Raw genomic sequence first — 14,005 nt, 5'->3', positions numbered from 1 at the left:
ATTTTACTCATTGTTTGTTGGATATTTGCCTGTATGGATAAAAGTTGGAACAGGGATCTTGTTGCAGTATACTTTACAAAAATGATAATAATATTGGATTAGCCACATTCTTAAACTGTATAATCCATTAAAAGATGGAGCCCATATGATGATAGTTAGTATGTCAACTTTTCACTTACCTACTTTAATTATTAAACTTAACAAAATAATTGTGTAATGAATGAACTTGTTTTTCTCTGTAGGGACGTGATGATCTACGACAGGATGCAGTGATGCAGCAAGTATTTGGTATGGTCAACAATCTTCTACAGAAAAACTCAGAAACCAGAAAACGTCAACTTCATGTTAGACAGTATAAGGTTTGTTGTGGCATAAATGTTACAAAAGATTGTTTAAAGATCTGTTAAATCAATCAGGAATTAGGTATATAACAATGTCTTTAAATACTGAAAAAAATGATATATGTATATGAAAGGAACCATGCACTTGAAAAAAATTATTTGAGTAATTTTGATTGTAATCCTTTCATTTGTAAATGCCTGTACCAAGTCAGGAATATTACAGTTGTTATCCATTCCTTGATGTGTTTGAACTTTTGATTTTGCTATTTGATTGGGGACTTTCCTTTTTGAATTTTCCTCAGAGTTTAGTATTTTTGTGATTTTACTTTTTTCCATTTGTGAAAGGTTGAGAAGTGGTGAGAAAATCTGAAAATATGGACAGGGTTGATCTAAAAAAAAAAAAAGCATATATATAATCATTACCAAAGAGGAAAGACAAAAACTAAAGTTCACTAAATATAATTGTGTAATCTGAAGATGTGTCAATTTTGCATATTTTAAAACTCTTTTATATTTCCGGTTTTATGTAGGTTGTACCTTTATCTCAAATGAGTGGCCTGTTAGAATGGTGTGAAGGGACTATGCCTATAGGAGAATACTTAGTGGCTAGCAGTCCAGGAGATGAGAAACCAGGGGCCCATTATAGATACAGACCTGATGATTATCCAGCTATTGACTGTAGAAGACACATGGGTGTAAGTATTTTGTTGTTTAAATATTTTAGGTGTGAAGGACAGATTTATAGTGAATACAACTAATTAATTAATGTTTTGTAGCACCTTTTTTTGTATAATTTTTTAGTTTTAAAGATAAAAAAACTTGTACAGGCATTTACAAAAAAGCTTGTATAGAACCCATAAATACTGCTGTTATATGTCACTTTGTATCTTTTTGCAAAATTTACATGTCTATCTTAAGGGGCAGATCCTGGGTTTGTGCGAAAGAAGACATAAGGTTAATAGGAAATGGAAATTCTGATTACGTTATGTACAAAAGTAAGAAAATGTGATATCATTGCTATGTGTATAAACTTTATTTGATATGAATGATATTTTTAGGGTGTACACGCTAGTCCTGATGCAGTAAAGAAGTTTAAAGTCTTCATGGCTGTTTGTAAAAGGTTTCTGCCTGTTTTCAGACATTTTTTCATGGAGAAATTCAGAGACCCTGCTGTATGGTTTGAAGCTAGACTTGCTTATACTAAAAGTGTAGCTACCAACTCTATAGGTTTGTATTGTTAAAATATCTGCATAGAATGTACTGATAACTATTCATTCTTATATGAGAATTTATTGTATTAAATTGGTTTTCTTTACACCACTTTCTATCTTTAAACACAACATGTTAATGTTCTGATATCAATAAATATCCACTGTTTTGTGTGATGAAACATTCCCTTACCAGAAATGAATAATGTTTAGCAATTGTTGCATTCCAGTTGGTTATATTCTTGGACTTGGAGATCGCCATGTACAAAACATATTAATAGACTGTAATACAGCAGAACTTGTCCATATTGATCTGGGTGAGTATAGAGTATTTCAGAAACTTGTACATATTGATCTCTGTGAGTAAAGAGTAATTTAAATAAGTATTATGGATTATTTCCCATGTACAGAATATACTCATAGATTTTAACACAACAGAACTAGAACTTATACTCACCCACATCAATAATTATTGATCTGGGTGAGTATAGAGTAATTTAGATTAAGTATTATGGATTATCTCCCATGTACAAAGTTTTCAGGTGTTGTAAGTCTGCAAAAGTCTTCAAATTTTGGAAAAATTGAAAATTGTTTATGGAAGGAAATCAGGAGCTAAAGTTTTACACTTTAAACTTGATTTTTTTATTTTTATAACTTTAGAAAAACTGATATTTTCTATTATGGAACTTTAAAGCGACACTGAAAAAAATTAAGAACAATTTTTTTTACGAAGTGAATATTTAATTTCTGTGCATTTTCTGCAGGTGTTGCTTTTGAACAAGGAAAGATTTTACCCACCCCAGAAACAGTACCATTCAGATTGACAAGAGACATAGTGGATGGCATGGGTGTGTCGGGAGTTGAAGGAGTCTTCAGAAGGTACTGATTTTCATTTGATTTGTTTACATGATATAATTTTTTTTAAAGTGTACATGGTTGAATTCGAATTTTTAAATTCATCACCAGATTCCTCTAAAAAAAAAATACAGACTATTCAAGTTATAATTTTCCATAACTGTTCATAATGACCTCTTTATCATGAAATGCTGATTTTGATAAACAAGCGTTGTAAAGAAAAATTGCAAAATGAATTACACAAAAATAAAGCTTGTTATTTAAAATCAGATTCAATACATCTCCTTTGTTAGATATACATATTTATATATTGAAATCCCCATTGTTTTTTCTACCAGTAATGTTGAAGTTTTACCTTGTATCCTGAAAATTCAAAAGTTGCAATGCAACAAGTGTATCCTACAAGGTTGCTGAAAAACTTGATACTTCCAAGCACACCTTTCACACATAAAGGGTCATTATAAAATATTTCATCCTCTACAATTCATATGAATGATTACTAGAACTTCCATTAAAAAGCCATCATTTAGTTGTGGTTTGGTTGCGGTTATGTAAAGCCACAAGTTGAATAAAGAAGATATAACGAGCATATATTATATTTCAGATGTTGTGAGAAGACAATGGACGTGATGCATAACAATCAGGAAGCTTTATTAACTATCCTGGAGGTATTACTGTATGATCCATTGTATGCTTGGTGTATGTCCCCTGCTAAAGCCTACGCACTCCAACATCGCAGAGATAGGAACGATCCTGATGCTTCAGAACTTAACACAACCAAAGATGTTCTAGAATTTGCTGAATCTAATGAACCAGGTCAGTTCTTATTATATTATTAGTTTTATCTTTCTTAGACTGAATTTTTAGCTGTTTCTACTTATTTAAGTCCATTGTTATAAAGGGACTCAACTGATTGAAACTATATGTGTGTGTTAATTTGAATAATATATCATATGAGTTTGCACGCGGGTTTCATCCAGAGATTTGCATTATATTGAAGATTATTGAGGTTGGAGAAGTTAGATCTTTGACCTAGAAGATATATGAATGCCCATTAAGTTCTGCTGAAGCTCAGTTGTCATAAATGCATTTAACTTTAAAGCAAATGAGAATAAACTTTACAAAAACATTTGTTTTCTCAAAAGGGTGTTGGAATTAATATTTTTTTTGCCTGTTGACAAGCATTGCCATAGAACTGAATTTTTATCAAATGTTGTAAAGTGTTATATTTTTTCTATGTCAAATGGATCAGTTTTAACCGCATTCGACTCAATCAGTTAAACAGAAATGACCAAGTGGTCATCAGCCAACTAGTATGGCTACCAGTAAGACAAATCAGCCAACTAGTATGGCTACCAGTGAGACACATCAGCCAACTAGTAGGGCTACCAGTGAGACACATCAGCCAACTGGTATGGCTACCAGTGAGACACATCAGCCAACTAGTATGGCTACCAGTGAGACACATCAACCAACTTGTATGGCTACCAGTGAGACACATCAGCCAACTAGTATGGCTACCAGTAAGACATCAGCCAACTAGTATGGCTACCAGTGAGACAAATCAGCCAACTAGTATGGCTACCAGTGAGACACATCAGCCAACTAGTATGGCTACCAGTAAGACAAATCAGCCAACTAGTATGGCTACCAGTGAGACACATCAATCAACTAGTATGGCTACCAGTAAGACACAGCAGCCAACTAGTATGGCTACCAGTAAGACACAGCAGCCAACTAGTATGGCTACCAGTAAGACACATCAGCCAACTAGTATGGCTACCAGTAAGACACATCAGCCAACTAGTATGGCTACCAGTAAGACACATCAACCAACTAGTATGGCTACCAGTAAGACAAATCAGCCAACTAGTATGGCTACCAGGAAAACACATCAGCTAACTAATATGGCTATCAGTGAGACACATCAGCTAACTTGTATGGCTACCAGTGAGACACATCAACCAACTAGTATGGCTACCAGTGAGACACATCAACCAACTTGTATGGCTACCAGTGAGACACATCAGCCAACTAGTATGGCTACCAGTAAGACATCAGCCAACTAGTATGGCTACCAGTGAGACAAATCAGCCAACTAGTATGGCTACCAGTGAGACACATCAGCCAACTAGTATGGCTACCAGTAAGACAAATCAGCCAACTAGTATGGCTACCAGTGAGACACATCAATCAACTAGTATGGCTACCAGTAAGACACAGCAGCCAACTAGTATGGCTACCAGTAAGACACAGCAGCCAACTAGTATGGCTACCAGTAAGACACATCAGCCAACTAGTATGGCTACCAGTAAGACACATCAGCCAACTAGTATGGCTACCAGTAAGACACATCAACCAACTAGTATGGCTACCAGTAAGACAAATCAGCCAACTAGTATGGCTACCAGGAAAACACATCAGCTAACTAATATGGCTATCAGTGAGACACATCAGCTAACTTGTATGGCTACCAGTGAGACACATCAACCAACTAGTATGGCTACCAGTGAGACGCATCAGCCAACTAGTATGGCTACCAGTGAGACACACCAACCAACTAGTATGGCTACCAGTGAGACACATCAGCCAACTAATATGGCTACCAGTGAGACACATCAGCCAACTAGTATGGCTACCAGTGAGACACATCAGCCAACTAGTATGGCTACCAGTAAAACACATCAGCCAACTAGTATGGCTACCAGTAAGACACATCAGCTAACTAGTATGGCTACCAGTAAGACACATCAGCCTACTAGCATGGCTACCAGTGAGACACATCAACCAACTAGTATGGCTACCAGTAAGACACATCAGCCAACTAGTATGGCTACCAGTGAGACACATCAACCAACTAGTATGGCTACCAGTGAGACACATCAGCCAACTAGTATGGCTACCAGTGAGACACATCAGCAAACTAGTATGGCTACCAGTAAGACAAATTAGCCAACTAGTATGGCTACCAGTGAGACACATCAATCAACTAGTATGGCTACCAGTAAGACACAGCAGCCAACTAGTATGGCTACCAGTAAGACACAGCAGCCAACTAGTATGGCTACCAGTAAGACACAGCAGCCAACTAGTATGGCTACCAGTAAGACACATCAGCCAACTAGTATGGCTACCAGTAAGACACATCAGCCAACTAGTATGGCTACCAGTAAGACACATCAACCAACTAGTATGGCTACCAGTAAGACAAATCAGCCAACTAGTATGGCTACCAGGAAAACACATCAGCTAACTAATATGGCTACCAGTGAGACACATCAGCTAACTTGTATGGCTACCAGTGAGACACATCAACCAACTAGTATGGCTACCAGTGAGACGCATCAGCCAACTAGTATGTATGTAAGATGCTATGATGCTAGGGTTAGTACTTCGCTTTTGTAGGCAATAAAAAGACGTTGTGTTGCTTTCAATTCTATAATTCAGATCCCATACAAGTTTGCGTTACAATAACGTTACGTCAACAATAGTAACGTTGGGTACGTTTGAACAAGGTCGTGAATCTTTGACACTCCGGGCGCCGAAAGTGAAATATAAATAGAAATGAAATGAAAATTTGACTAAATTGAAGACATATATCATAATTCATCACTTAACTTTAAAGTCTATGAATCAAAAAAGAAAGAATTAATCACTTTGAATTTGAACAGTCTATTTCGATCATAATTGGAAAAGTTATTTTGTCCACTCGTGAATCTTTTGTACAGCATCTGACTTCGCCTGACGGAACATCTTGGGTCGTGTAACATTCTCCGGTTCAGATTCAATACAGTTCACTTCGATTGGGTATAATTTCGTGATTGGGCGGTTGGTGGTTCCGTTTTTAGTGCGAAGTTTTACAGTTCTGATAAGATTATCCTCTCCTTTTACGAGTTCTTCGACAACGGCGAGTTTCCATGAATTTCTTAAAGTTTCGTCATGTATTTGAACAACATCACCAATAGCTATCGATTGTTCGTTATTTCCTACACTTCTGTGATGTTCCCGTAATGAGGTCAAATACTCACGGCTACCAGTGAGACACATCAACCAACTAGTATGGCTACCAGTGAGACACATCAGCCAACTAATATGGCTACCAGTGAGACACATCAGCCAACTAGTATGGCTACCAGTGAGACACATCAGCCAACTAGTATGGCTACCAGTGAGACACATCAGCCAACTAGTATGGCTACCAGTAAAACACATCAGCCAACTAGTATGGCTACCAGTAAGACACATCAGCCTACTAGCATGGCTACCAGTGAGACACATCAACCAACTAGTATGGCTACCAGTAAGACACATCAGCCAACTAGTATGGCTACCAGTGAGACACATCAACGAACTAGTATGGCTACCAGTGAGACACATCAGCCAACTAGTATGGCTACCAGTGAGACACATCAGCTAACTAGTATGGCTACCAGTAAGACACATCAACCAACTAGTATGGCTACCAGTAAAACACATCAGCCAACTAGTATGGCTACCAGTAAGACACATCAGCCAACTAGTATGGCTACCAGTAAAACACATCAGCCAACTTTTATGGCTACCAGTGAGACACATCAGCCAACTAGTATGGCTACCAGTAAAACACATCAGCTAACTAATATGGCTACCAGTGAGACACATCAGCCAACTAGTAGGGCTACCAGTGAGACACATCAGCCAACTAATATGGCTACCAGTAAGACACATCAGCCAACTTGTAAGGCTACCAGTAAGACAAATCAGCCAACTAGTATGGCTACCAGTGAGACACATCAACCAACTAGTATGACTTCCAGTGAGACACATCAGCCAACTAGTATGGCTACCAGTGAGACACATCAGCCAACTAGTATGGCTACCAGTAAGACACATCAGCCAACTAGTATGGCTACCAGTGAGACACATCAGCCAACTAGTATGGCTACCAGTAAGACACATCAGCCAACTAGTATGGCTACCAGTGAGACACATCAGGCAACTAGTATGGCTACCAGTGAGACACATCAGCCAACTAGTATGGCTACCAGTAAGACACATCAGCCAACTAGTATGGCTACCAGTAAGACAAATGTAGCTTTGAAGTGTAGGATTAAATCTCCTCAGAACTGTCAAGACACATAGAAAGTATAATTTTGATTGGTTTATTTATATGACTGTTGTTGAGGAAGTTACTTTTGAGTTTCTGTGAATATATATTAAAACAATCTTGTTATAGCTAACAAATATATTTATTACAAGCAAATATGATAGAGAAGTTAATTAACGGTGAAGGGTTGATAATACAACCACCACTAGTGGCCAAAGTTAACATTTTCAATATACCATTTATTTAAAACATTTTGAATTGTTCTAATAAAGCATGAAAACAATGAAAAGTACTTGAAAATGTCTTTTGTCGAAGCCTCTGCTTTATGTTTCATTGACCAAAGTTTGGTTGAAATTCAGACAATTTTGTCAATTTCACTAAACTCTCTACTTGTGGCCTACTTTGGTTTTAAATGGTCACGTTTTATGAAAAAACAACTAAATAAAAAGATTTTATAGAAGTGTTTTCATCAACTTTAAGCAATTTTTTTGTATCTTGGACATCTTAATATTCAGGGGCAAATATGGACCCAATTTACCTCTTTGAAAAAAAATGGCAGAAAACAAAGAAACAAAGTAACACCTAATTAAGGAATTCTGTATTGCCTTTTCTGTAGTTTACTAGGAGATTTTTAAATACTAATGACACAACAGTTATGTGTCAGACTGACTTTTTTCCATACTAATGACACAACAGTTATATCTGTCAGACTGACACAGGCTGATACAAACTTCTAGATTTGTTTGATAATTAAAAATTAGACAGCCCAAAAGTAATATTTATTAGAAGTATAGTTAAATAATTTTGAAATAACATAATTATAGCATAAAGTCAATTAATAGTTTTATTAAATTCTGACATTAAATGGACAGGAATCTCTAAGTTATGATTTATAATTATAAGTTTGGGAGTGCATACAATTATATAATAGAAGTTTCATATTTATTGACGATATAATTTGAAATGTAATTGGGGTATTTCATTATTTGTTGATAAATTTGATATTATCATTTGTTATTGGATTTCAGATAAATATGATTTATACAGAGGGATCATATTTTATAGAATATATGGTGTATTGCATTATTATTATTTTTTGTTTAATCATGGGCCTATAGTTCTGACGTTGATGTATCTGTCTTGTTACCACCTACACCCTGAACACAAGTCTCACGTCTCTGTCAACACGGTAAATTGATCGAAAAGATCTGATTACGTAAGATTTACTCCCAACATTCACATGCCACACGATATGTCTTTTTTTACTCCCAACATTCAAATGCCACACGATCTGTTATTCTTCTAAAAATTCTATTGGAAAGCCTCCAAAATATCTTTATTTCATGTCAATAATGCAAATATAATTGTTTATACCAACGAAGGTTTAGATCTCTAAGGCGCTGAAAAAAAAATCAGATTTTTACGGTTTAAATATCACTTGTAGATTCTATATTATTTTCTATCCAGTTGATGTTCTTGAATAAGTTTACTTGTATGTTTGATGCCTTGTTCGTTTCTTATGGATTCTCTTGAAATATCAAATGGTCCTGGGCCCTTCATTATTTAAAATTTGCAACACAATAAAAGGTTATTGCCACTGACAGTATTCAAGCAATAACTGTATATTTTTTTGTGAAATTAAGTGTTAGAGTAATTTATGCACATTTTCTCATTAGGTCAATGGTTCATGTACATGCCTTGAATAGCCCAAAATAATCAACAATTGTTTCAGTTTGGTATGCAGTTAAATAATAAATAATTTTAACAAACTGCCATTGAGTGGTTGTTGTTTATTGCTAAATCCTGTGTTGAATTTAATAGATAAATGCATGCCTAAATTAAAAAGTACAATAATTGTTATAATTAATGTACATAGTTTTCAAAAGGTAGAATTAACTATAATAATTATTAGAATAGTTATTTCAACCTTCTAAAACTGTCAAAAATGTCAGATTATTTCTTTCTTTATTTTAAATGTTAAACATTTTTTTTGGTACATGAATATGACAATAAAAAAGCAGAAATTGCATATTATATGGAACTACTTGAAAATATATAGATATAAGAGAATGTGAGCACCACTTTGAAACACAAGATTTCCATGTTCTCTAAGCAGTCCCTACTTGCCATTTTTACTTCTTTGTGAATTGATGTATAGACAATAAGATTGTCGATAATTCATCTCATACAAAATAACTATCACCTCATTTTAGTGCTACTTTCAACACTGTAAAGATAGGTCTAGCTAAATAGTGTATATCCCTGTTAACTAGAAACCTGTGAAGATGACTTGAATGTATTTATTAGAATGTACTATTAACTATTAAATAGCAATTGTTTATGTTGAATTTTTATTTTAAAAGAACCTTGATTATAACAAGGATTTGTATAGTAAGAGTCCTTCTATACAAATCCTTGATTATTAAGCATTATAGATTTATTGAAGGAGGGATTCCCTAAAATTTGTATTTGTATACCATGTTTTTCCAAAAACAAAATTTTGTTTAACTGATCATCTTCAAGTATTTTTCTCAAGTATGTCTTAAAGGGACTGTGGCAAATATCATTTGGCGTAATTTAAATTTGACATTTCTTATCCTATGTTTACCTTTAAGTAGTAATACATTTCTCATGATGAGTATGAAACCGAATATAGTTAAGATATTATCAACACTGGTTACACATGGAATATTGTCACAGGAGGTTATGCAAATAGCAATTAATATAATTGTCCATGTGCAGTAGAACTTGATTTATTCCAAAAAAATGTTTTGAGAAAAATGAGAATATTTTACTCTCTTATATAAATTATTTAAAAAAAAGAAGCATTAGCTACGGTTTTGGTTCAATCATAAATGAAAATGAAATAGTGAAAAATAATTTGTTTTTAGCAGCCAGTTTAGTTGAATTTTATTAAAATAAGCTCAGAAACATTTCTTATGAAATATTTACTTGCAATTGAATAGTTTGACCTCATTTAACCTGTATTCTTGTTACCTTCAATTTAACCAATTTACTAGGGATTGGCTAGTCATGTATTAGGCATGTTCAGCCATTTAAGGGAAAAGAAAGTCAATATTGAAAATGGAAAATGAAACAAAGGTGGACCATTTCATTGACTGATTTGATCAACAAAATTTTATTCTTATGCAGGTAAAAATAAACCTACCTAGAATAGTTAAGTTGTATGAGGTTGCTATCTATTATATAATATTTGTGGTTATGTTCATATCTGGTTATTTGACCGTTGGTGGTCTCTAGACGATGGTTAATTATATGAGGTCCCTATCACCAAAATACACATGAATAGCTGATATATTATATTGAGTCCATGCATTGTTAATTGTTTATATCAAACTCGTTATAAATGTTTTAGTATCAAGTATGAGAATTTCAGTCAAATTGATAAGCATGAATTTGATAGCTAATGTATCTTTAGCATTTGACAGTAGTATAGTAACCTTTTTGTTTTAATAACAATTTCTCAAGTTCTTGTTTTGACCTGATATGTTCTCAAACTCAAGTTATGAAATTACGTGTCTAAGTGAGTAAGTTTATATTATTTAAAGTATATATCCTCAGTTTTTGTTTTCAGTTTAAATTAATGAAAGAGTTTTTAAAGTAGAAACATTGCTCTTACTTTTATTTTTATGCCCCACCTACCAGGGGCATTATGTTTTCTGGTCTGTGCGTCCGTTCGTCCATCTGTCTGTTTGTTCGTCCGTCTATCTGTCCGTTCTTTCATTCGTCTGTCTGTCCCGCTTCAGGTTAAAGTTTTTGGTCAAGGTAGTTTTTGATGAAGCTGAAGTCCAATCAACTTGAAACTTAGTACACATGTTCCTTATGATATGATCTTTCTAATTTTTAAACCAAATTAAACTTTTGACCCCAATTTCAGGGTCCACTGAACATAGAAAATGAAAGTGCATGTTTCAGGTTAAAGTTTTTGGTCAAGGTAGTTTTTGATGAAGTTGAAGTCCAATCAACTTGAAACTTAGTACCCATGTTCCTTATGATATTATCTTTCTAATTTTAATGCCTAATTATATTTTTATGCCCCACCTACGATAGTTGAGGGGCATTATGTTTTCTGGTTTGTGGCTCCTTTCGTTCGTTGTTCGTTCGTTCATCCGTCTGTGCATCCGTTTGTCCGTTCAGGTTAAAGTTTTTGGTCAAGGTAGTTTTTGATGAAGCTGAAGTCCAATCAACTTGAAACTTAGTACACTTGTTGCTTATAATATGATCTTTCTAATTTTAAAGCCAAATTAGACTTTTGACTCCAATTTTATGGTCCACTGAACATAGAAAATGAAAGTGGAAGTTTCAGGTTAAAGTTTTTGGTCAAGGTAGTTTTTGATGAAGCGGAAGTCAAATCAACTTGAAACTTAGTACATATGTTCCCTATAGTATGATCTTTCTTATTTTAATGCCAAATTAGATTATTACCCAATTTCATGGTCCATGGAACATGGAAAAGGATAGTGCAAGTGGGGCATCCGTGTACTTTGGACACGTTCTTGTTTATCCAATTTCATGGTCCATTGAACATGGAAAATTATAGTGCAAGTGGGGCATTAGTGTACTTTGGACACATTTTTGTTTGCTTTATCGTAAGGAATGTACTTATCCGCTACTTTTTGCATTTATCAGATATTATGATTAATACTTTGAAATGAAATTCATGTAAAGTAGAGATAGAGCTCTTGCTAAAGCACATAATAAGTCAGTAACTCTCCATTGTTGACTGGGACTTACTAGCATTCTTGAAAAGAGTAGGTCTCACCAATATTCCTACAGAGAACCTGGCAAAGGTGCTTTCACTTTTGTGTTATTTATTTATGGTCTCATTAAAGTACACACCAAATCTCTTTTTTATGCTTTCTAAGTTATTAAATTAGATATTGGCCTCTATTTAAAAGCACTTAAAATAAAATTTGAAAGTAAAATCGTAATATATGTATTTTATGTTAGGATTATTGTGATGACTTTGCACTTTTACCAATAAACCAAGTTTACAGCAGGGAGATTTTTTTTTAATAAAAAAAAATGAATGAAAAAAAATCAGTGCATGGATGTAGACAAAAAACATAAATATAACATTTGAAAGAGGTAGCTAATAAAATGAATAATAAATTGCAAATTTATAGGTTGGATGAACTATACATATTGAAATAAATTCTTTTTTGATGTTGATTGAAAGTTTAACAATCACACCCTACAGTGATGAAATTTTTAAGATGGTTATCAGATTTTATATTTATTAAAATTTATGAATGGATTATGATGATGATTTTTCACTTTAACCAATAACTTAAATTTTACAACATGAAAAAAAATTGAATGAAAAAAATCAGTGCATGGATCTAAGTAAGTAACATTGATATATAAAAAAGTAATAAATTACAAAATTAATAAGTTGGATGAACTAAATATATTTAAATAAATCCATTTTTTGATGTTGATTGAAAGTTTAACAATCACACCCTGTAGTGATGACATTTTTGAGATGATTATCAGATTTTTTATGGTATATTGGGAAATGGATTTATACAAGTGGAAAATTGTTGAAGTTTTGATATAACAAGTTTATCGATGTGTAAACTTAAAACAGCAAATAAATCTCTATAATTTATAAACAAAAATCAACCAATGCCCAAATATTGACCAATGTTAATTTTAATTACTGCCATTAAAAAGATTTACATTTTAAAAATGTCTGATGTTGATTTTGCAGTACATGGTGAATGATTTAAAAGAATACTTTTTGAATGGCTTTTATTTTTCTGCTGCCTATAACATGTAATTAATCTTTGGGAAAAGGTTCTTTCTTCAAAAGATTTTTTTTTAATTACTTTATCTTTGATTTAGGTGACATTTAATTTTGATTTAGGTGTTCATTTTTTTTTTAATATTTCTTCAAACAAGACTTGTCATCATGTTTGATAAAAAAATCATTCTTTATTTTTGTGAAAGGGATTAACTTCATGCTGTCATGGCATTATTTTATCTCTATAGTTGACGTCTGACATGAGACAAAATGAAAAAGTTTTAAATGAAACACGCAAGTTATTTGAAATAAAATGGTACCAATTAATTTTTCATGCAAGATTTATGTAAAGAGAATCATAGAATTGTTTTAAAAAAATCAAATATAAATCAACACGAAAGAGAAAAGTTTCTCATGATTTCATTTTCAGATCTTTTTAAAGTGGTGTTTTTCAAATGTCTAAACTGGGCGTGAAGGAACATAAATCTATTTTTCTAATATTAAGTAAATATTTTTTGTAGCTATGTCAAAGTGACTTTTAGATTTGTATAACCACCGTTAAATTTGTCAAACATATTAATTAATTATATAATTGAAAATTCATAAAAGAAAAAGTTTAATTTTTATTTTCCTTTTATATTTTTTTTCTTTATAATTTGAAATTTACATTTAAGAAAGAACAAACTCAATCAGATGTAAAAATAAAATTAAATTGATTTAAATGCATTTTGTTTATACATGAGGTTAT

The 14,005-nt window shown here is 33.3% G+C and overlaps 1 protein-coding gene across 1 annotated transcript in view; it reads left to right on the top strand.

Moving 5' to 3' along the window:
* LOC134688521 (serine-protein kinase ATM-like) overlaps positions 1-14,005 on the top strand; it is a 69,948-nt gene that overhangs the window by 45,891 nt on the left and 10,052 nt on the right. Inside the window, exons 52-57 of the mRNA XM_063549304.1 lie at positions 243-359; positions 872-1,036; positions 1,400-1,568; positions 1,780-1,866; positions 2,314-2,428; positions 3,009-3,220. Of these exons, the coding sequence (XP_063405374.1) occupies positions 243-359; positions 872-1,036; positions 1,400-1,568; positions 1,780-1,866; positions 2,314-2,428; positions 3,009-3,220 (865 nt within the window). The remainder of the gene's footprint in view (positions 1-242; positions 360-871; positions 1,037-1,399; positions 1,569-1,779; positions 1,867-2,313; positions 2,429-3,008; positions 3,221-14,005) is intronic.

The sequence above is a fragment of the Mytilus trossulus genome, chromosome 10 (assembly GCF_036588685.1).
Source record: "Mytilus trossulus isolate FHL-02 chromosome 10, PNRI_Mtr1.1.1.hap1, whole genome shotgun sequence".
Taxonomy (NCBI): Eukaryota; Metazoa; Mollusca; class Bivalvia; order Mytilida; family Mytilidae; genus Mytilus; species Mytilus trossulus.
This window is presented reverse-complemented; position numbering and strand designations above follow the sequence as displayed.